The 21945-nt window shown below is 45.9% G+C and overlaps 1 protein-coding gene across 5 annotated transcripts in view; it reads left to right on the forward strand.

Moving 5' to 3' along the window:
* PPP1R12B (protein phosphatase 1 regulatory subunit 12B) overlaps positions 1-21945 on the forward strand; it is a 215933-nt gene that overhangs the window by 186604 nt on the left and 7384 nt on the right. For 2 of the 5 annotated variants that reach the window (XM_059413106.1, XM_059413109.1), the window contains 6 exons: positions 2476-2492; positions 5743-5887; positions 6821-6925; positions 10304-10357; positions 11576-11626; positions 16674-16854. In XM_059413106.1, the coding sequence (XP_059269089.1) occupies positions 2476-2492; positions 5743-5887; positions 6821-6925; positions 10304-10357; positions 11576-11626; positions 16674-16808 (507 nt within the window). In that variant the 3' untranslated portion in view covers positions 16809-16854. The remainder of the gene's footprint in view (positions 1-2475; positions 2493-5742; positions 5888-6820; positions 6926-10303; positions 10358-11575; positions 11627-16673; positions 16855-21945) is intronic. The other 3 variants (XM_059413108.1, XM_059413113.1, XM_059413107.1) reach the window with 2 other exon arrangements.

A 21945-nucleotide genomic window follows, 5' to 3' on the forward strand; every position in this document is an offset into this window, starting at 1 on the left:
CCCATCGCTTCAGACGATTGTTGATTCTGTTCATGGGGCTCTCCTCACTCATGCAGCTTATTCTGGCCATTCTTCCTTGGGACCTCTTCTGCAGGGCTTTGTGTGCAGTGGGTTCTTAAATTCAGTAGACCCTTAACATTTGCTGGTATAGAGTTGATTCTTAATTCATGAATCTTTGGCATGTCAGTTTACAGTCCTCCTAGGATATGAATTTGAATTCACCCAGATGCCTTAAAGGCTGGACCTTATCACTAAGCTGGTGAGTGGGCATTGTCAACAGTGGAGGATCTCAGTTTTACTTGAGTAGACTTGAAACATGTTTGCACATTAATTAAATTCTCAAGAGGTGATTCAAATTTAGTGCCTTTGTTTAAAAATAGGATTTAAGTAAGAGGAAGCAACCCTAGGGTCGCCTGGGTGGCTCGGTTGGTTAACCTTCTGCCTTAGGCTCAGGTCAGTGATCTCAGGGTCCTGGGATCGAGCCCCACATTGGGCTCTCTGCTCAGCAGGGAGCCTGCTTCCCCCTCCTTCTACTTGCCTCTCTGCCTACTTGTGATCTTTCTCTTTGTGTCAAATAAATCTTAAAGAAAGAGAGAGAGGGGGGCGCCTGGGTGGCTCAGTGGGTTAAAGCCTCTGCCTTCAGCTCGGGTCATGGTCTCAGGGTCCCTGGGATCGAGCCCCACATCGGGCTCTCTGCTCAGCCAGGAGCCTACTTCCTCCTTTCTCTCTCTCTCTCTCTCTCTGCCTGCCTCTCTGCCTCCTTGTGATCTCTCTGTCAAATAAATAAAATATTAAAAAAGAGAGAGAGAGAGAGAGAGAAACAACCCTAGTTAATGTTGATAGGGTAGTCATTGATAGTGTAGGCTAGGCATATGGTTCTCACTGAAGATCAGTTATGAATGTGAGACAGAAATTCCTCAATCCCAGATTTGTAAGCTTAGGATACTCCAAGTGTCTGAGAAGGCTAAAGATGCACCATATACTTTTCTTACTGGCTTCCTCATCTCCAGTGGTCCACATCCACATGTTGAAAAGCCTTTGTTTAGTCCAGTGGTGCTTGGCCAGGGCTGTAAAACAGAATCACCTGGGGGACTTTAAAGAAATACATGTCAGAAGGCACTACTCTAGACCTTGGGAAAGAGAGTCTCTTTAGTGGACTGACGTTGGGATATGTGCATTTTGAAAGTACACAAAAGAATTCTTATGAATACACTCATGATTTAGAGAGAGAATTCCTTTCAGCAAACACTTCTGGACAGATTTAGGGGGTGGTCTGTATTGTACTGCCATGCTCTGTTGGTTGGCAAACCAGTGGCTTCCAGGGACTGTGTAATGCTTCTACAACAAAGCAGTGTCATTGAGCGAGTCCTCAGTAGTCAAAGAATTTATTATTCATTTTGTAGATTATTGGGCCCTTGTTTCCCTTCCTCCTCCTCTTGTGTGTCATTGAGGACTTTATTGTTCTTCAGTATCTCCAAAGAGAAAATAAGTAAATACATTGAAATCAACTGAGTTTCTGTTTGCCTGAGTTCTTTAAAAAAAAAAAAAAAAGTGGAAATAAGAGGGTAATGGTCATCTATGATTTTTAAAAATGTAAAATATCGACATAATTATTGTTTGTTGTTTGTTTACAACCATAGATAGACCATCGGTAGATAACCAAGCTTACAGTGTGCATCTACAAAACTCCTTTCTGCTGGGACCTCAAAGTACTTTCTTATTCTTTTCATTTTCTAACCACCCTCCTAGGGACTAGGATTCCTGTTCCCCGCACCCTCTTACTCACCCTTCAGTAGGGTGCGTGGTAAAGCTACTATGTTAAAGCCAGGAACTGTCCTGGGTTTATTTTTTTTTTTTTTTAAAGATTTTATTTATTTAACAGACAGAGATCACAGGTAGGCAGAGAGGCAGGCAGAGAGAAAGGAGGAAGCAGGCTCCCTGCGGAGCAGAGAGCCCGATGTGGGGCTCGATCCCAGGACCCTGGGATCACGACCTGAGCCGAAGGCAGAGGCTTTAACCCACTGAGCCACCCAGGTGCCCCCCTGGGTTTTAATATTTGTAGATTGCAGTACTCAGGGCAGGGCTGGGGGTATGTGAATCAAAGGAAGTTAATAGAATGGACATTGAAATCCAGAGAGGCTAAAGGCCACACAGAAAATCAGTCCCTCCTAGAACACAAGGGTGGTTTGTTGGGTGACGCAGATAAGAGTGGGGGTGCAGTTTTTGTTCATTTTACAGTTTGCTGACTTCCAGTTAAAAAAGATGCTTTCCCCAAAGTCTCAAGTCTACTGTGTCATGGAAGACAGGCTAAGTAGCCTTCTGTGCCGTCTGTTGAATTGCTCTTCTTAATTTGCACCCGTACCTCCAACTGTGAAGTTGAGACATCCGATTTGAAAAGTGCATTTGTAAATGGAAATAATAATTTTCAGTCCCTTGCTAATGCTGGTTTTTTGTTTTGTCTCTTCCTTTCTCTAGCATGAAAGACTTTCTAGGTAAGACCTTTCCCTGTTTTATATGCATGCTTAATACTTGTGAGAAGTGCATGTCTAATTGAACTTAGCTTTATATCGTACGCTCATATTACTTGCATCCTTTCCTTCCATTTCCTCAGCCACCACGGTAGTTCAGACTTCTGTTATTTCCTGCCCAAGTTAATGCCGCATCTTTTCAACTCACCTCCTGCCATCAGAGTCTCCTCCTTCCAATTCGGTTTATGTACTTCCACCACATTAATTTTCCTATAGCACCTACCAGGCACTGTGCTACAGAAACAACTTGAATAAAACCCTATCCTCACCTTCAGTAAGGGCCAAGATAGTAGTATGGACAGGTATTATGAGCAGAGAGAAAAGGCCATTAGCCTAATCTGGTGGTTCAGGGAAGACTTTGTTGCAGGGTACGTGCCTGAATTGTGATTGCGTTTAGATACTGTCACTTAATAGTGAACGTAACACAATTCCTTGTACCTGGATGGTGCTCCATAATAATTTATTGAATGAGCTAAAGACCAAAGTTGCGAGTGCTAAAAAATTAAGGAAACAGATCAGAGTTTGGGGAATGATCCTAATTTTTCACCTAGCTTCTGAGGGTACAAAACTGATCTTCCTGAAGAACAAAATAAAAAAATATAAAGACTGTGGAGCCAAAAGTATGAACCTCTCCCTTTCCACTTTTCCTCTGATAGAGAAACTAAGAAGAGATTGAGGGGAAATGTGGTTATGGGATAACATAGGACAAATGAGTCTTATAATTTATTTGATAATTGAGCTTATCCTACCTTAATGATATATTTCAAAATGTGTAAACTTGCGTGGATTCTTCCTCTGCTTACCCTCTAACCAGGCGCAGGCTGAAGATAAATAATTTACATCTAACCCAGCAGAAAATTAGCTTTGCAAAACTGGTGGAGAGTGGTATTTTGCTATAGTTAATTTTTTTTTTAATTCTGTTACATTATAATAGCCATTTATGAAAAGAGACTTCCCTATAGACCTCAAAATATGTTACAAAACTAATGGTTAAAAGAGTGAGGTGTTAGTTCAGGAATAAACAAAGAACACACTGTGTGGAACACAGTAGATAGTCCCCGAAAAGTCACGTGTTTATAAGGTGATGATGTCTCAGCTCTGTTGGGGAAGAGATATTTGGTAAGTGATCATTGGCACAACCAACTATTTGGGAAGACAGATCCTTCCCTGAAGCTATACCAAAAAAAACAAACAAAACCAGATTCCAGATGGATTACAATTTTTAAGAGAAAATTATTTTACTACAAAAGCAATAGAAGAGAATATTTGTAATCTTTATATAGGAAAGACTCTCCCAGGCATGGTACCATAAAAGTAAAAATTGTCCAATTTAGTTATATAAAATGTAAAATCTTTGCTAGTAATAGACACCATAAACAGAGACAAAAAATAAAGTAGGAAAAAATATTTGTACCTTATGTTCATCTTAAAAGCCTTGCTCTATAGAGCGCTCCCACAGTGTAACAAGCAAAAGATTCACAAAAGCTTTGAATAGACAATTCAGAAATGAAGATGAATAACCAAAGATACTCAACCTTCTCAGTGATCTACAAATATTTAATTTAATGAGAGTGTTTCTCCTATTAGACTAAACTCTCTGAAGGACAGTATGACAATACGTATATCAAAATTTAAAATAGACTTGCCCCTTGACCAAAGGGTTCCACTTCTAAGATTGGACAAATGCACTAACATTTATGGACAAGTCTTCTCACTGTAGCATCATTTCTAATAGCTAAAAAGTTATAAATAATATAATTGTCTGTCACTAGAAGATCCAGTTGCCATACAACCGCTCGGTGGAAGACTGTGCATCATTTTTTTTTAATGAGGCAGATCTGTTTACTTACATGGTGAGATGCCTCCAAGTGGAGGGAGAAGGAGGAGAGTTAGATAATAGTATGTATTATCTGGTTTTATTTATAGAAGTATGTACATTTTAACATGTGTTTAACTTTTTGCAAGGATATGAAATAAACTGTTAATAGTGGGTTCTTTCTTGGGCAGGATTATGGAGTGACTTTCACTTTCTGTTTTAGACACTTTGGTATTACTTACATTTTTCTGTTTTAGACACTTTGATATTACTTACATTTTTCTTCAAGCATATATTTCTTTTGACATCAGAAAAGCCAGTAAAGAGGTTTCTATTTACAAATTTAAAAAAAAAAAAAAAAGTGTAAGAAGAAAACGAACGTTTCAAAGAACGTTGTAGGACTTAGCATCTCTGTAAGACAGAGTGGCCATTAATGTCATTAGGAGCTTTGCCTCTCCCCCTCTGTGTCCTCCCTGTTGTCCCTTTACTACTTCTAACACTTAGTCCAGCACCCCGACCCCCAGCTTTGGCAATAGCTACCGCACGACAGAGCCTTCAGATGGAAGTTCCACAGCTGTGACTCTGTACACCATCCCCGTTCGGGGAGGGAGAGCTCTGCAGGGCTGGTCTGTACGTAGCAGTCTCATGGGCCACATTTTCATTTGGAAAGAGCAAACTCTGAGAAAAATGTAAACCACGGTTAAGAATCAGGATAATCGTTGTACACTTAAACAGATAATCAGCTGAGAGACCCTTCCACTAGTGAACTTACCACTCCTGGAAATGAGGCCCCCATCAACTCTCAGAGCTCAACTGCTGGAAGACAGAAACCCTCATCACAGTCCACAATGTGGACCGGAGAACAGAGGGTAGAAAAATAGCTGTGGTGGTACCCTGAAATGTTTGAGATTGCAGCAAACCTGCAGTGCACCTAAAAAACATACGCACCATGCCCTCCTTATCACCCTCCAGACCCCTCCAGCTCAGAACTCCCAAGTCCATATGTTTCTGATTCATTGACAGTTCGTTGGAATCATCATCTAAGAGCACTGAGATCCAAAAAACTTACGCTTTTAAAAGCACACTCTTTGAGGAAAGCTGTTCAAACCCGAACTAATTTGAAAAGCTCTAAGATTTAAATCGGCACATGAGTCCAAACCGCCAATTTTTCAAGTAAGCTCCATTCTTGGCAAAAGACAACCTCCTCCTCCAAGCTGGCGCGGCTTAGCCCCAAGGTCCGAGAATGCTGGCGGAGGAGATTCAAGGAAGGAATGTGCCTTGTTTCTGGCCAAGGCTCTCAAGTGCTTCTTAGAAAAGGCACGACTCCCCTGAAGCATTACCCTCCCCCATCTCTTCATTCTTGAAAACCAATGTTTACCTTTAACGTATCTCCGACAGGTTGGAATCAGGAGGTAGTAACCCTTCAAGCAGCGATTCTTATGGTGACCGGGCCTCAGCGAGAGCCCGCCGCGAGGCCCGGGAGGCGCGCCTCGCCAGCCTGACCAGCCGCGTGGAGGAGGACAGCAACAGGGATTATAAAAAAGTAGGCTCCCCTTTCAACTTTCCCGTTGTTGGGTTACAACACGTCAAGCTCTCAGCCTTTTCCCCAGTGGAGAAAAATGAATGTAGTTCCCATAAACCAGAAGAAAAGGTGCTTCCGTGATAAATCCGAGCTACTAATTCCTTTCGGGTTTCTTGGTTTGCTCCATCTCTCTTCTAGCTAAATACAGACCGTTCCATATATTGTTTTTAGTGCAGTAAATCTATGCCTTGAATCTGGTATTTAGAGGTGTAGGAGAAAGTAAAGATTGACAGTTGTAGAAAGGGAAAATAAAAGTAGTTTTTCGTGTGTCTGAGCCGTGGAGAGTCATTTGGTAAGACTTTTAATATTAACAAACATGTGCTTTTCATGAAGTCCTGTGAATGTCAACCAAATACTTCTTGGTGATGGTAAATGATAATCTGGTTTGGGGGGGTTTAAAACACTTTATAGTTCATTGCCTTTGGTTTTTGCAGAAGAGGGCCTAGCTCCAGGGGTCAGCTTGAAAACCTTCCCTTTCAAATGCTTGAGATGCCAGGGGGAAAAACCGTTTTTGTTAACGAAATGTTTGTTTTGTTAATGTGTTAAGCAGAACTTGACTAAAATTAATATATACACTAGACAGGCTCAAAAAAAAAAAAATGTTCTCTTTGTACGGGGAACCACAGTGACTCTTTTTTCCCCCGGAGATTAACATTTTTGAAGTTGGAGCACCATTCTATTCATTTATGTTCAGCACCTGGGACTTCACCAGTACTGAGAGGCAAGAAACCAATTGGCTGAATATAATTTGTTTCCTAGACTTCCTCCATCTTCTCCATCTGCCCCACAATGATGGTCTGGGGCGGCGGGGATTCTCATGGGATGAAACTGTGGGAGCGCTAATCCTGGGAGCCCTGCCTAGTCGGTGACCTGATTCTTTTTCCCTCCCCTCAGCTCTACGAGAGTGCCCTGACCGAAAACCAAAAACTGAAAACAAAACTTCAGGAGGCCCAGCTAGAGCTAGCAGATATCAAGTCCAAGCTTGAGAAGATGGCCCAGGTAAGGGAGAAGAGGAAAAAGGCTGGGTGGCACGGTGAGCGCAAGGAGGCAAAGTAACCTAGGGCTGTGAGAGAGGGGAAGTGACAGGGAATGAAGACTGGCCCTCCCCAGAGACAGGAGGACAGAAGTAGAGATTCTCGTCTGCTTTCAGGGTTCAGTCGGCATTTAACCTAAAGTGGAAAACTGATCGTTCAGTGAACAATTCCTAATAGCCTGAGTGCTAATAATTAATATTATGGATAATCTACTTATTTCTTAGTAGAAGGGTATTAACCAGTATCACAAGATTAGTGCCTAACAGTGTCTCCTGTTGTGATCATCATGTTTCAGTTCAGTTTATCTGCGGGCAGCTCCTAGAGAGGGATAAGCAAGATACCATTGAACCTAATGTAGAGAGGCAGCAAATTAGGCCTAGAGAAATAATGGTTAGCATGGGTCGTACAAGAAATTAAGGACAGGAGGACCTGGGTGGCTCAGTCAGGTAAGCATCTGACTCAGTTTCAGCTCAGATCATGATCTCAGGGTCGTTAAGATAGAGCCCTGAGTTGCTTTTTGCTGGGCATGGAGCCTGCTTCGGATTCTCTCTCTCCGGCTCCTTCGGCCTCTCCCCCTTCCTCATGCTCTCTCGTGCTCTCTGTCTCTCTCTTTAAAAAAGAAATCAAGGACAAATGTCTTGTTAGAATGTACAACCAGATCCCAAAGCAAAGATTCTGTCCTACAGCATATGTTACCTCCTCAAGCCACCACCGTTGTTCAGCCTAGGAATAAGGAATGTTAGCGGCAAAGGGACCAGATAAACCCTTTTACTGCCAGGCCTGATTTAATTAGGCAATGCTTTAGAGGGGACTAGAGGCAATAACCTCATCACCAGTGAGACAAACACTGCAGCAAGTGCCGTCTTGGGTGATTGCTGAGTTAACTGGAAACCTATGGAGTTATCACCCTCCTGGAATGCCCAGTGACTAAGAATTTTGAAAGCTGAACGGAGGTAAAAATGGCTCTTTACTGGGAAGCCATAAATGAAAACCAGAGACGGCTAGTTGTTCTGGCTGTATGATATAATGGAAAAGCAAAGCCTAAAACACTAGGAGTGTACAGTACTGAATACTCGGGGCTCGGTGGGACAGGGATGCTCAGGCACCTCTGATCATCTTACGGCATCCCCTCTGGAATGGGGTGAGCTGGCGCTGGGAGACCGCACGACTTAACTGCAGACAGCTGGAATACGGGCGCTCTCCGGAGAGGGGCCCAGCCAGGCGCCCAGTGGGTGGCCTGGCCTGTGAACTGCCCGTCAGTGGGAAGAGGCCCCCCTCCGCCTGGTTGGAGTAGCTGAGCATGGCTCTTTGGCTGGGGTTTGTAAGACCTGCTGTAGCGCAGAGGACAGCTGTGCACAGAGTGATGCAGTGGGACAAGAAAAGTGGGTCTCGATCCAGAAGAAAACACACACACACACACACACACACACACACACACGGCAGGGGGATGGAACTAAATGAACCTCAAGGGCTCCGCTGACCCCAGCATGCCTGAGGCAGGCAGAACGTCTCATTCACAGCACACCCATGGAAGATTCCGAAGGCTGACTTTTCTTCTGAGTCGTGCCACGAACTGACAACAATTAATTAATACAGACCTGCTGCTGCTTCCCGTTAGGAATGACCGGGGGTATTTTACAGGAAATGGGGAGGGGGGTGGTCACGTGAGGAGCCATGGGAGGACCCAATGTCACCTGCTCCCCACTCTCTCCAGAAGCACATTTCTTGACCTTTAGGGGTTCTTGGCTTTTCCTCCAGCTCCGGAGCAGTGAGCAGGCTAACAAGCGGTGACATTGACTCGCACGGGGGACACTGAAAATAAAATCAGCCCTTCCAGTCACCGGGGAAAAGGGCTTTACTTTCTAGCCAACCGCTCTGCTGGGTGTGTCTGAATATACTGAGTTTTGCCAAATACAAGTGATGGAAATTCAGAAGAAACAGTGGTGCTACAAACCACTCCTCTGCTGTTTACGACAAATCGAGTGTCTGGCAAGAGAGGAGGCGAGCCTGTCAGCCCCACACGTCGTAGGGAGACACTCACCACATGGACACATGCGATGTTTTACATGAAAGGTCTGCCCTAACTCTAACGGGGTTAAGATTTTAAAAGCAAAACAAAACGAGTTCTTTGTAGAAGTGAACTAGTTAAGGTCACTCTGTAGAAGGGGACTAAATGAAAATACTGAAATCGTGACAGCTTCTGTGCTTCTCAGGCTCAGGGAAGGGAGTCAGACGAGGATATAAACCAGCGCCCGGATCTACTTCTGCCTTTTCTCTTTTCCTTCCGCTTCTAGTAGATTCAGTGGAAAGGCAGATAGCCCTGACCTTCAGAACAGAAGGTGAAAGCCCAGGACAGGAGCCAGAAATCAGAGTTTTACTGTTAGCTCTAGCTATCCCTTAACATTCTGAAAAAAGAAACCTCTTGCCAAAAGACCAGTATACTTTCTGTATTCTTAAAGTGTTGCTTGCACATGGTACTAGGCAAAACACCCCGTATTTATTAAATATAGTCTATTAAATATAAGAAATTTTATAGTGCTACCGCCAAAAGGAACTTAAGGTTCATTTCCAGTCCCTGTTTAAGAGTCACTACCTGAAGTTATTCTACTTTTTAGCTACGGTGGCTAAATCTTCTTGGCCCTTCAGTGACATTTATAGCAAAAATCAAAGATGTTCTAAGTTCCAGTCTTTTGTTCAGGTAAAATCTCACCTCACCTGGAAGCTCAGTATACAAAAGAGATAAAAGTGGAGCTGTTCAGTTCAAAGCAGGGCTGATCGCACAAGTGGGCTCCCAGAAGCCCGGGAAGCCCGCCCACGTGTGCACACCACTGCTTTAAAGGAGAAACCGTGTCAGTGCCCAAAGCAGAAGGACGACAAGTGCAAAGGGATTGCTTAGAGCCATGGGGCTTAGACCCTCAAGTTCATGAGCCTCTAGCTTTCAAAGGAGAAAAGCCACTTTTCATTTCATCTGAGTCGTGAGATTACTCACAGACCAGGAGAAGAGAGGGGCGGTGAGGTAGAAGGAGACAGTTGGCGTTGAAGACCTAACAAATGTTTGTGTGTCTGTGTTGTGGGTATGTCTTTGCACTTGGGACTGTGCTAAATTTTAATAAACATTACTACCACCTCTGCTCCCTCATGGGAATCCTGCAAACTTCAGAGAGGCAATAATGTCAGCCCTAGAGATCTATCAGAATCTGTTAGCTAGTGGCTTCTGCCCCAGTGAGAGCCCTAGCCCTGACATCTATTTCTGGGTGTCTCACGGTGAAGCTGAACCAGACTGGGCTTCCTAGTGACCCTGAGACAATCAAAGTGACTACTGTTTGTCTTCAATTTGCACTAGCAGAAACAAGAGAAGACCTCTGACCGATCATCAATGCTGGAGATGGAGAAAAGGGTATGTGTGTTTCTTCCCCTGCTCTGTTTCATCTGAGTTTCTCTGACTTTGTTGTTCAGGCCAGTGGAAAAAGTTTGTCTTAAGAAGGCGGGAGTTCTGCCACATTCCATTCCTAGCTTGATAATAAATTCTTTTTGTGTGACTCTGGACAGCAGTTTGATTGCTAGTCCTTTTGGCTTCTTTAGATGGTTAGTGCTTTTCACTTAGTCCAGTCTTAGGGTCTGGGGTGGGTCCTTGGAAGGTCATCCCCATGCACTGGTTTGGCCTATAGGCAGAACTGCGCGCGCACACACACACACACACACACACACACACACACACCCCTACAGTATATTTTGGTTTACTGTAAATCAGCACACATGTACACATCCGGACCAAGGTTTCTTTCCCCTTCCTGTTACCTTGAACAGAAAGGAAGCTTTCCGCAGGACCCTCTGCCATTGATTTAGGTCTTTTGACTTGTTCTATGAACCAGCAGAATCTTGCACTCACTCTGACTGGGAGTGGGGAGGGGACATTCCAGCTCAATTGCTGACCTCCCAACTGCATTCAGAATATTTTTCTGGGATTTGACATTCTTGGATTGGGAAAACTCAGATTTATTGATGAACCCTAGCTGTGATTTGACCCTAAGGGTATAATATGTTCTCATCCCTCCTGTTTAATTTGGAAAGCAGCAAAGTTTTATATTTTATTTCCTTTGCCTGTAACAAAATCTCACTGGCATCTCATCTAATCAAGGAATCTTCAGAGTCCAGGCTAACTCAGGAGTGGGTTGCTGGGAGAGAGATGGACTAGGGGGAAGGGTGCTGTTTCTTCCCAGATAATGATGGCTGCTTCCCCACTCACCATCTGCTCCCCATCATGGTAGAAGCAGCTTCTTAGGAATTTGAGGGGAGCATTATTGAAGATAAGGATGCCTTTTATTAATAGAAAACAAGGGCCCTGGTCACTGGCAGTCACTTGAAATTCCATAAAATCAGAATATCCAGAGGACCCTGGTCCTACCATTTGCTTCTCTTCGAACATTCTGATGGAGATTTAAGTCACGTGATTTCTATCAATGAAGTAGTTTCATCCCACAGATCAGTCTCTTAGTCTCCTGCGTGAGGTTTGCCTGAGATGTGACACTGCTGATCACGTGGCCCCTGGGAGGCAGCATTTTGACTCCCTTCTAAACCCAGTCGATGTTCCAACAGTCTCGTTGTTTCTAAACAGGAGAGGCGAGCCCTGGAGCGGAAAATGTCAGAGATGGAGGAGGAGATGAAGGTATGGAGAGCTCTTTCTTCTTTCCTTGTGTGCTCATTCCCTAAATGCCTGCTAGGACTGGGTGATTGAGCCTAGGCCTGCCCCTCCAGATTTCCCCACACACTCAACCTCCTCCAGAAGAGAAGATGTGTGAAGAGGAGCCGAGCATCTCTCCTCAGCCATTTCAGAGGCCCCCTGTGGGCACCTCGCAGCGTCTCTGGGAACCAGTGCTGCTCTGGCTTAAGGGGAGGTGTCTGCAGGCTGGAGACAAAGCTAAGGTCAACTTCTAAGATTTTTCCAAGCAATAGCTTCACCCTCAGGGGCTGGATGAAAAGGCTAAAACAAGGGTCCCGGCTCTCTAGGCCTCCCATGCGGTGCCCAGGGAAGCCTGAACACAGCCAGAGACTTTCCTGGCTGGTGTGCCTCCCTATCGCAGCCCTTCGCTGCGACACAGTTTGAGTCATTCTGCAGCAGAATGCAGATTAATTCACACATCCATTTCCTGCCCCAGCCCATTTCCCCCGAAATATTCAGTAATATTCGGCACTCGCCCACTAGAATAAGCTCATGCCCCCACTGACACCCCCCGGCTTACTGCTTTCCCCTCTCCCTTGACTGTGCCCTGCAATGACCATCATCTCCATTAGCCGCTTTAATGAACAACTGCCATCCCAGGCAGCTTTGAGTGCTGAGAACTGGCAGTCGACCCAGAAAAGGCAATTCCCTGCTCTGGAAGGGGCCTGCAAAGCAGTAGGGACATACTGCTGCTCAGGGTAGCCACCTGGGGTGACGTGGGAGCATCTGAGCCCTGAGAGTACATGTTGCCGCATGCCCATAGTCACCTAGCACTTGCTCGGCTTTGGCCTTCTTTTTTTTTTTTTTTAAACTTCAAGGATCTTATTTTACCAGCTATATCATACAAAGCATTCGTCTGATGAAACTTGGGTTTCCTGACCTGGGAGCAACAAACACTGGGGTAGTACAAGGCAGATCCCCAGAGCCCTTGCTGTGAGCGAGCATCTCTAATATGCAGTTAGAGCACTTTAGGAGAGACATTTATTACTACAATGGCCCAAAAAATCGGTTATTTACTGAAGAAAAAACTTCTCAGCACCTGACAAGGCCCAGGTTTACAGAAGATCCAGTGCTCGTAGTCCTGTTACTCTTTATATAATTCCAGAATGAGGGAGAGATGCCCTGCCCTTGAGTTCTTAGTCACCATTCCAAAACTGTAACATCCCATTCACATAGAATTTCAAGCAATACCTATTTATATCTCCAAAAAGTGGCACTTATATCTTTTAAGTTGATGTAAAACAACAAGAAGTAAAAACACGTAATGGTTAATTCTCCTATGGTAAAAACAGGATGACCCAACACCCTTAGCTTCTCCTTCTTCTGAATTTTTCCAAACACACCTCACCTAGAGCACAGAAGTATTCTCTCCCATTTCGAGCAGTATGTTAGTAGAGCTAAACAGTTCTGGATGAATGAATATCCACAGTTCTTGGTTGCGCTGGGGGCTCCTCCATTTTTGAAACCCCTTGAGTAGATGCTGTCTGTGCTCTGCTGTTAGGCAGCTGTCGGTGGTGCTCATTAAGGAATAGCCTAAATGCTGATCGGGAACATGTAAATGAAGCCAAAGGTGGTGCCTTCTCATGAGGACCCCGGAGCCCAAGGCTAGCCCAGACCCATTTGTCACAGAACTCCGCACTACTCTGCCCAGACCCGCACGCAAAGACCCAGAAAGTCGCCAAGTGGAGCAGCTGAGGTCCTTCTTTATTTCTGTTCCGATCCTAAATTGCCGAGCATGAGAGCCCCTTCAGTGGTTCTAGTTGTTCTCAGGCCTGTGGTTTGAGATAGGCTTCCATATTTCTTTCTACCTGTTCTGTCAGGGCGAGGACTTCCTAAACTAGGTCATGAGTTCCTTTCTTTCCTCAAGAGATCAAAATACATGAAGGTGTTCACTCCCTCAGGCTCAAGTTGTTTGCCAGCCAGCTTCAGATCCAGTTGTTTAAATTATCAAAAGAAGCCAGATTCTGGCTGTTTAGACCTCAAAAAATAGGCACATTGATTTGAAACTGGTTTTGTTGTTGAGTTTTTTGGTTTTTTTTTTTTGGGGGGGGGGGTTGTTTGATTAAAAATGGATGCATTCAGTCAATTGCCATTATTCTCCATGACCGATTGCAAAGTCAAATGGAGAAGACACACCTGCAATTTCTCAAGCCCCTAAACACCCTTGGCTCAGGTCCAAGCCCAACACCAGGTTTACAGATCATCCGGCTCCCCCTAGAGGACGAAGTGGGAGGAACATACAAGCCTCACAGCCAACACCAGTTTCATGTTTGTGTCTATACCTTGAGATAAGCAAAAACGTCAAATATTTAGATACAGACATCATAAAATTGATGTCACTGACCTTAAAGGAGTCTAAGAAGCTGCTTGGGTAGCTTTCAAGTCCTCCTTCATCCAGGCTACAGTTTGTGATCAGTAACCTCTTGGGAATGATCAGTGGTTAAAATCTGTGTGTGCTAGGCAGCCAGTCAACCACACAGGTAACTGTCTTATCAAATCTGGGACCCAGTACAACTAAAGTCCAGTTAGCCCCCATGCCTGTTGCGTATTTGGTTTATACAGATGCTCAAACCTCTTGGAGCAATCAGTAGGGAGCAGGTTGAAGGTTGACCTCCAGTGAACCTCCAGTGAAGATCCAGCAGGTCCTCAAGGATTCTGGTGCCTGTTTTTCTGATTCTGGCAAATAAAGTGCAAAGGCCAAGTGAAATGGGGAACCCTGAGTTGGGCTTGCCCAGATGTGCATGGGGCTCTGAGCTTGTGACATGGGTTGCATCTTTCTGGCCTTACTAGAAAGGTAAGTATTTATGAGTTCTCCCCAGGACATACTGCACTCAGATCCTGGATTGGAGTGGAATGATGTGCCAGCCTCTGACAGGTGTGCATGTCGGCGCGAGCTGTGCGAGGCTGCACTGGGTCTGGCCCACATCAGACCGGATGACTTTTCCACTGCATCAGCCATTCGGCATTGGCCTCCTTCCCAGATCTCCTCCCTGCCTCTCCAGGTCCTTGCATGAGGGGCCCGGCAGCCACTCCCCTTTTAGATCGCTCTTGGAATTTTTATTTTTACTTACTCTGGAAATACCACTAGCTGATCCTGCCCTTGCCCACCCTGCTCTGTGCCCTGCCCTCCCCTCCATCTTGCTGCCTTATTTTCAGTACTATTTCCTACGGAACATTCCACCAGATGGTTTCCTGCCTCTCTCCCTCATGCAGATAACTTCCAAATTCTTCCACCTCGATCTACTTGTACTCACTTGTTAGACTGAATCATTTTCATTGCTCGTGCCTTTTATATGACTCCCTAGGAGGCAAGGACCACTTCACGTAATGACTATGGTTATGTTGAAAGCTTTGGTCCAAGGTCAACACCAAAGAAGGGTGAGAGCCAGGGACTTTCTATTGGTTCTTATGTTTGGTCCCTGCCCATTTCTTTAAATATTTCCATATGCTGCACCATGATCTCCTCTGATCTCAGTCCTCTCCATGGCCAGGATGCTTGCAGAGGGTAAGAACCACTGCCTGGTCCCTACCCTTCAATGGCTCCATGGAAGTGTTGGGCTGCTCTGCCTTTTTGCCAAGGTGCTCATTCTCCTTCTCTGGGGAAAGAGATATTCTGCAGTTTGTCTCTGCTTGTTTTTCCTTTTCACTGTTTTCCCCGCCTCATGCTGCCTTTCATTTTCTTGCTTCTTCACGTCCAACTCTAACTCTGCTCATCCTTCATTTCTGTGCCTCACATCCAGAGAGACTTCTCTCTGGTTTGTCATCACTGTAATCCGCAGGATTTTTCATCTTCCTCTGTGAAGCCCTACATAATAAAATCCTTTTCCTCCTCCCAAAGAGCTGAAGGTCTTGGTTACAGGGTCAGTACAGACAACCACTTAGGGAAGGACAGTCACAGTAAGGAGGCCTGTGATATAGTCCCATTTATTGAAGTCTTTAGGTCCTTTATGGGCTATGAGGTATTAGGAAGAGTATCTGTGGACTGATTATTCTGTCCCATTTGTAACACTTACAAATAGTGAGGTCTGAACTAGTACATCACTCCAAGCAATTCCACTGTCTTGGATATTTATTTCTCTAACTTTTGTGCACAGCTGTAATTTTCAGCGCACGAGTCTGTATGTGAACACCTCCAAGCAGCCGCCCGCCTGTTCATGAGCTGGGACAAAAAGCAGAGTCAGCTGTGAATTTCACAACGCAGGTAGTCCTCTAGCAGGTGAAAGGCGGGTTGGCAGTTCTTGGATCCTGGAACAAGCTTCGGGACTGCAGTGGAGAACTAGCAGGGTTAATGAGGCACCCCAAAACAAACCCCTGCAGATCACTGCCTGTCTCTTAGCTTGTACGTGCCCCTTAGGCCTTCTAAACAGTACATGCCCCGTGCAGAAGGTACTTAAACAACAGGCCTCTCTTTTGTTTTCCTTGTTTCATTTTTTTAAATAAAAAATGAATTTTTTTATTTTTTAAATAAAAAAATGAAGTAAGAGAAGGACCCGGGGGTCGGGGGAGTAGGAATAGGGGCTAAGTATGGGGCACGATGAGAGGAGGGAGAGAGGAAAGGGCCACAGCTGGGTTTAGGAATGCGTGGAGTCCTCACCTCCAGGCCCCACTGATGATGAAGAAGGGCCCCTGAGGCTGTGGCTCAGGCTTGTTAAATCTGTTCAGAAGGCCCAAGCCACATGGTGGCAGTCCTTCTCAAAAGCCATCCGCACATGCTGTTCGAGAACATGGTGGTCGTATTCACGTGCTGACCTGCAGCGTAGATAGACCTTAGCCAAGAGTCGTAGGCCCGGCTCTCCCCCTCGTGGGTGCTCTTCTCCCTCGTCCCTCCTCTCATCCTGTACCATCACTCCTGCCTTCCTCATTTCCTTTCTTGCATGCCAACTACAAACAAAAAACAGAAAGTCACGTGATTTCTTTGTCCTACTTTTATCTCTTCTGGTCTGTCTTGTCTCTCTTTTGTCTGTCTGTCCCCTCCATGTTTCACTCTCTACAGAACCTCCACCAGCTAAAACAGATTCAAACCTTGAAGCAGATGAACGAGCAACTGCAGGCTGAGAACAGGGCCCTGACCCGAGTTGTGGCCAGACTCTCGGAGTCCGTCGAGTCCTCGGAAACCCAGGAGCTCTAGTTCTTGCCCCTCTTCTCCACCTCACTTCCCTCCTCCACCACTCCAGGCATGTTCATTCTTCTTGTTGGACCCAGAAGCCCTGAGCTCATGCCCCTCCACCGGAGCCACCGTATTGTGGGTGCCTCTAAGTGTCGGTCATCTGCAGATGGAAAGAGCCAGGACTGAGACCACAGAGTGAGACATAACAGCCTAGGTCAAGGGGAGGCCGTGGAGGAACCCTTACCTGGGCCGGTGGTCTATTTGGTAAGATCACCACATCACCTTCTCCTCCCCTGGAGACTGAATGTGGATTTGCTCACTCGGCTACACATAGGAGTACACAGACGTGCACACATACCTGTGGATGTGCAGACTTGGTGGGGTCATTGCCGAACTGAGATTGAGCTGCTCAGTCGGCAGCAGCCCAAGTACATCATGGTCGCTGGAGCAATGGGGGCTGGTCCCGGACTCCAAATTCTTGTTGGGCCTGGGGTAACCAAAGGCAGGGACTCTGAACCCTGGCTGGGAGCTTTGAATGTATGTAGTGCCTGGTGGGCCCATGCCCCCCTCCCCGCCCTGCCCCAGTCCCCAGAACGTACCAGACAGAACGAAGTCTTCCACATCTGACGACATGCTGCGTGGGGCTGACTCGCACTAAAGGCTAGAGCTCCCCCACCAGCGACGCCACTGTCCTGCCCACCATTTGAGTAGAACTGGCTGTCCTTTGCCTCCCTTCTGCAGTAATCTTTGCTTTCTTCCCCCTCCTCGGGAGGCATCGTTCTCATCCCTGTCACAAATCTCTGGGTCCTAAGGATGTGCCCCTTGACCCCCACCCCTAGCCAGTGTGTGGGCTGTGAGGCAGAACACAGCCTGGATAAATGAGACCCGCACACAGCCAGACCTTCCCTAATGGGAGTCGGTTTGCAAAGGAGATGACAGTCGTTGCAGCAGAGAGGAGGGATTTCTTCTCAGCTGGGAACCAAAAACTATGTTTGCTAACCTGGAGCCTTTCCTTGGTAGAAGCCTGAAAGACAAGCTCACAGATAACTTGTTTTCCCATCCCGCGGTGGTGTGATGGGGTCACCGCCGCTGAGCAGTTTCACTCTTTGAAATGAGTTTTTAATTTTCAGCAACAATCTAATGAGTCCTGACCAGCGCCTGTTCTTTTCTCTGCCTATTTGCTTGTGCCTTCAGGGTCAGTAGCTGGCAGCTAATACCCACTAGATCTCAAGCACCCAAATTACCATAAGGGCTGAGCTAATACCAGCTGTAGATGTTATCACGCACAGAAAGAAAACTGAAAGGGAAGTAATACCGTGGCCTGGCACCAGGCAGCTTACCGAGTGCCATGTCAGGTCCTAGCTCCATGCTTTAAAGTAAGCCTCAGGATTACTGGGAAATTCGACAGGGGTGAACTAGGGACCCACAGAAGATGTCCCAGTTATTTTTAGTTTCCCTCTTTGTGCAACATAGTATAGAGTATGGAGCAAAACTAGATCTTGTGCTTTCAGTGGTTAATAACTAAGGTAACAATTATCATTTATTAAGGCCTGTGCACAGTACCTTCTATGCTTTTTCCTCACTTATTCCCCAGAACAGTCATTTTAACATGTGGGGGAAGAGCAAGTTACAGATCAAGTAACCTGTCCAAGGTCACTCAAAGAGTAAATGGTAGAACCAAAATTCATACCCAATATGTCACGTTCCAGACCCAAGCACTCAACCACTGTGATTTTAGCTGCCTCGTGTTTGGCACAGAGTTTTAGCCATTTGTTAAGCATATGGCCTAAACAGTGCAAGAAGAATCTGATCGTGTGCCCCACCTTTGCAGCTGAGGGATGGGGGACAGCATTCTGCTTTCTCTGCACTCTTGACTTCTTCAACAGCCATTACCACCCAAAGATTTTGCCACTGCAAAGAAACCATTGCATAGCACATGTAACAGATCAGCAAACTGTGGCCCATCAAGTCTGGCCCATAAGCCATACAAATAGTGAGGGGGCGGGGGGCAAAAATCAAAAGGTAAAGACTATTTCATGACACATGAAAATAATGGAATCAAATTTTGATGTCCAGAAATAAAGTTTTATTGGAACTGAGCCATGCTCATTTGTTTACATATTATCATTATGTTTATAAGTACTTTTGGGCCACAAGAGCAGAGTTGAGTAGTGGGAGCAGAGACCATATGGCTTGATACCAGTTGTCTGGCCCCTTACAGAAAACACTTGCCAACACCCACCAGAAGGAAAGAGGGAATAACTAAGCCAAACTGACAGGGTGGCCAAGAAAGTTTGCCCTGCCTTTTTGGGTGTTGTGGGGTTTGTTTTGTTTTTTAATAATCCCCTAGAGAAATCATCATCTCAATGTGTTGTATACGCCATTTCCAAAAGAATGTAAGCGTGGGACGCCCTCCCCACTTCCCACGTAGTCAGAAGCGAAGCAGCCTAGGTAAGGCTCTTCCTGAGCTGCCATCACCCTGCAGCTAGCCTTGTCCTTCCCAGGACTCCGCAGCTTTAAGACCCTCATATCCTCTCCCTCTTCAACACATTCCTCATCAAAGGCTGGACAAAGTCATGTTTGGGAAAACATGCACTGAAATTTTATTTGCCCAAGACACCTTACCATCAAACCTGTGAACTGGTAATTTAGCAGTTAAGAAAGCTGACCTCCAGGGGGCTGAAATGATAAAGCTCCGTTAAACCTCATACTTCTCTAGTGCTTCCGCATGTGTTCTTATTTAATCCTTCTTTAACTCCAAGTGGATATCAGATAACACTGTTCATTTCCTCCTCTCCCTTTTGAGAGTCAAGTTTATGAGACTGTTTTCCCCCTTGATTTCTACATTCCACGTCTTGTACTTTTTGACACTCCCTTAAGATGTCAGTTGTAGCATATTGCAGCTGGGAAATTGCCTTGTCCAAGTTTTTTGGGTTTTTTTTTTCAAAGAATTGAGTTCTTAATGTGGAAATAAATCACCAGGCCCAGCGAGTTGTTTGTACGTTTAAAAAGCAGGGAGGGGTCGGTCAGCTCAGTTCTGATTTGGTGAGCTGCTGGCAGAGGAATGAAATCCAACGACACGTACAGCTCCTTCCCTGCCTATGGAACGCTGTAGTGGAAATACGACTTTCAGAGTCTCACTGACACCCAGGCTGGCTGTAGGATCCAGGATGGAGCATTGGAGAGCAGATGGGAAGCTGAAGCACTGTGGGGCCAACCTGGCTGACTTTTTCTAAAAATCTTCTCAGACTGAGCTTTCTGAGCATTCGATCTGGTAGCCAAGGCCACAGGGATGGAGGCTCGGAAGAGAGCAGCCAGAACAGCTTTGATTAGGCTGGAGGTAGGGGAGGCAGAGGCAAAGGACCACAACTTTATTTTGATACTATCTGGATTAAAATCTTTGTAGTAAAATTTGCAGATCACCTACCTGCCATCCCACATTCATGGGAGGACTCACTGCGGTCGTGAGAATCCCCAGAATCGCAGAGCACATCCTGCCCGTCGGCACACTTCCCCGTGCGGTTCTCCCGGGGCCCTCAAAGGGACCCAACTTGATGAGCGACCGGGGCAGAGATGATGATGGATTCTTTAGACACAGAAATGGAAGCCCAGACAAACTGAGTGATTTGCTTAACATAATAGAGACCATTCATGACCGCAACGGAGCTGGAATTCTGGACTTCTGGGGCTGTGTTTTCCGCCCCCACACGACCTCCGTAATGAAAGAATCATCTTCAGAGTCAGGCACACATGGGCTCGGTATCAGCTTTGCCATTTAAGAGCTGGGTACTCTGGACTAGTTAGGAAGTTTCATTTCCTCATTTGTAGACGTAAGGATAGCACCTGTGTCACAGACTCTTGCGGTACTAATGAGCCAATGGGAGTGAGACCTTCCCCATTATGGATGTTCACTGCTGTTTTCGTTCCCTTAATACAAATCCTTTATGTCTCTGTGATACATATATTTGTGCTTACACATAGTATTCGTGTAATCAAGGCTACATCCTCCATAAGAGATTGAGGAAACAAAAACTCTGTTTCTTAATGTACAGTTAGAGCCCCTAGGTAGTTAGTAGCAGTGCTGGAGCTAGAATTAAACAGGCCTCATGATCTCCAAGCCCAGGCCACCTTGACTGGTAACCTCACCTCCTGCTGGAGTCCTGTAGGTTTGCTGACTAAATACATCAAAGCACGTTTGCCTTGATGGGATGTAGATGTAGATTTCTGTAGCTTTCACGGTGAAGATGTACTTCCCCTCTAACCGAAGTCTCCCTAAACTGCCAGCAGGGCCCACACAGGAACTGTCCCTTCAGCAACGTCCCATGGTAGTGCTTTAGACGCTCAGCACACCTGCCAGCCTGTCCGGTCCCCTCTGAAGACTTGGCTGTCCAGACTAGGGCCTGGGCTGCCGTGTTTCCTTTGTTCGCCTGTTGAACAGCACTGTGTCGTGTTCCAAGATGGCAGAACTGATAGAATAGAAATCTCTATTCCCCCATCCTCCAAAGCACCTATTTCCTGGATTTGTAACACTATCACCTAAAACTGCCACTGAGGACCCTTGGTATCCTGTGGTGGCTCCCCACAGGGAGCTCCGGGCAAGAATTCAATACATACCTATCGCTTTCTGTGCGTCACAGCTGTGCAGTGACCGAATTTGTACACTCCCTGGGTTTTAGTGGTTGAAAGTAGACACATGTAGTATGGCCGGCAGGAATTTGGGTGGATTTTATCACAGAAGGCACGAGGAGGACCTTAAATCTTGTGGGTGTGACAGAGAGCCAAGCTGTGCCCCGCCCCCTTGCATTCCTATTTTTGATGGGGTGTGAAGCAGTGTCTGCCCTTAACTCTTTTAGTTGACCAGGACTCCTTTCTCAGTTTCTCCTGAGAAACTGTGTCCTCACCAGCTCCCTTTGGCGCACTCCTTACTATCTCCAGGCTAGAAATGAGTTCAAGCGCCAGAACCATTGTGAACAGTTACCGATTCAGGAGAATGAAAGGACACGTGGTGTGGAACGTGAAATAAGACGCTGTTGCTGAATATGCTAGTTCAAAAGACGGAGGGCTGTGGTCTCCCTAATGCACATCTCCCTTTGCACATCACCAACTCAACAAACATGAAGATTCGGGGGACTTCCCTCTCTGGGAGAAAGGGTGGTGG

The sequence above is a fragment of the Mustela nigripes genome, chromosome 10 (assembly GCF_022355385.1).
Source record: "Mustela nigripes isolate SB6536 chromosome 10, MUSNIG.SB6536, whole genome shotgun sequence".
NCBI classification, from domain to species: domain Eukaryota; kingdom Metazoa; phylum Chordata; class Mammalia; order Carnivora; family Mustelidae; genus Mustela; species Mustela nigripes.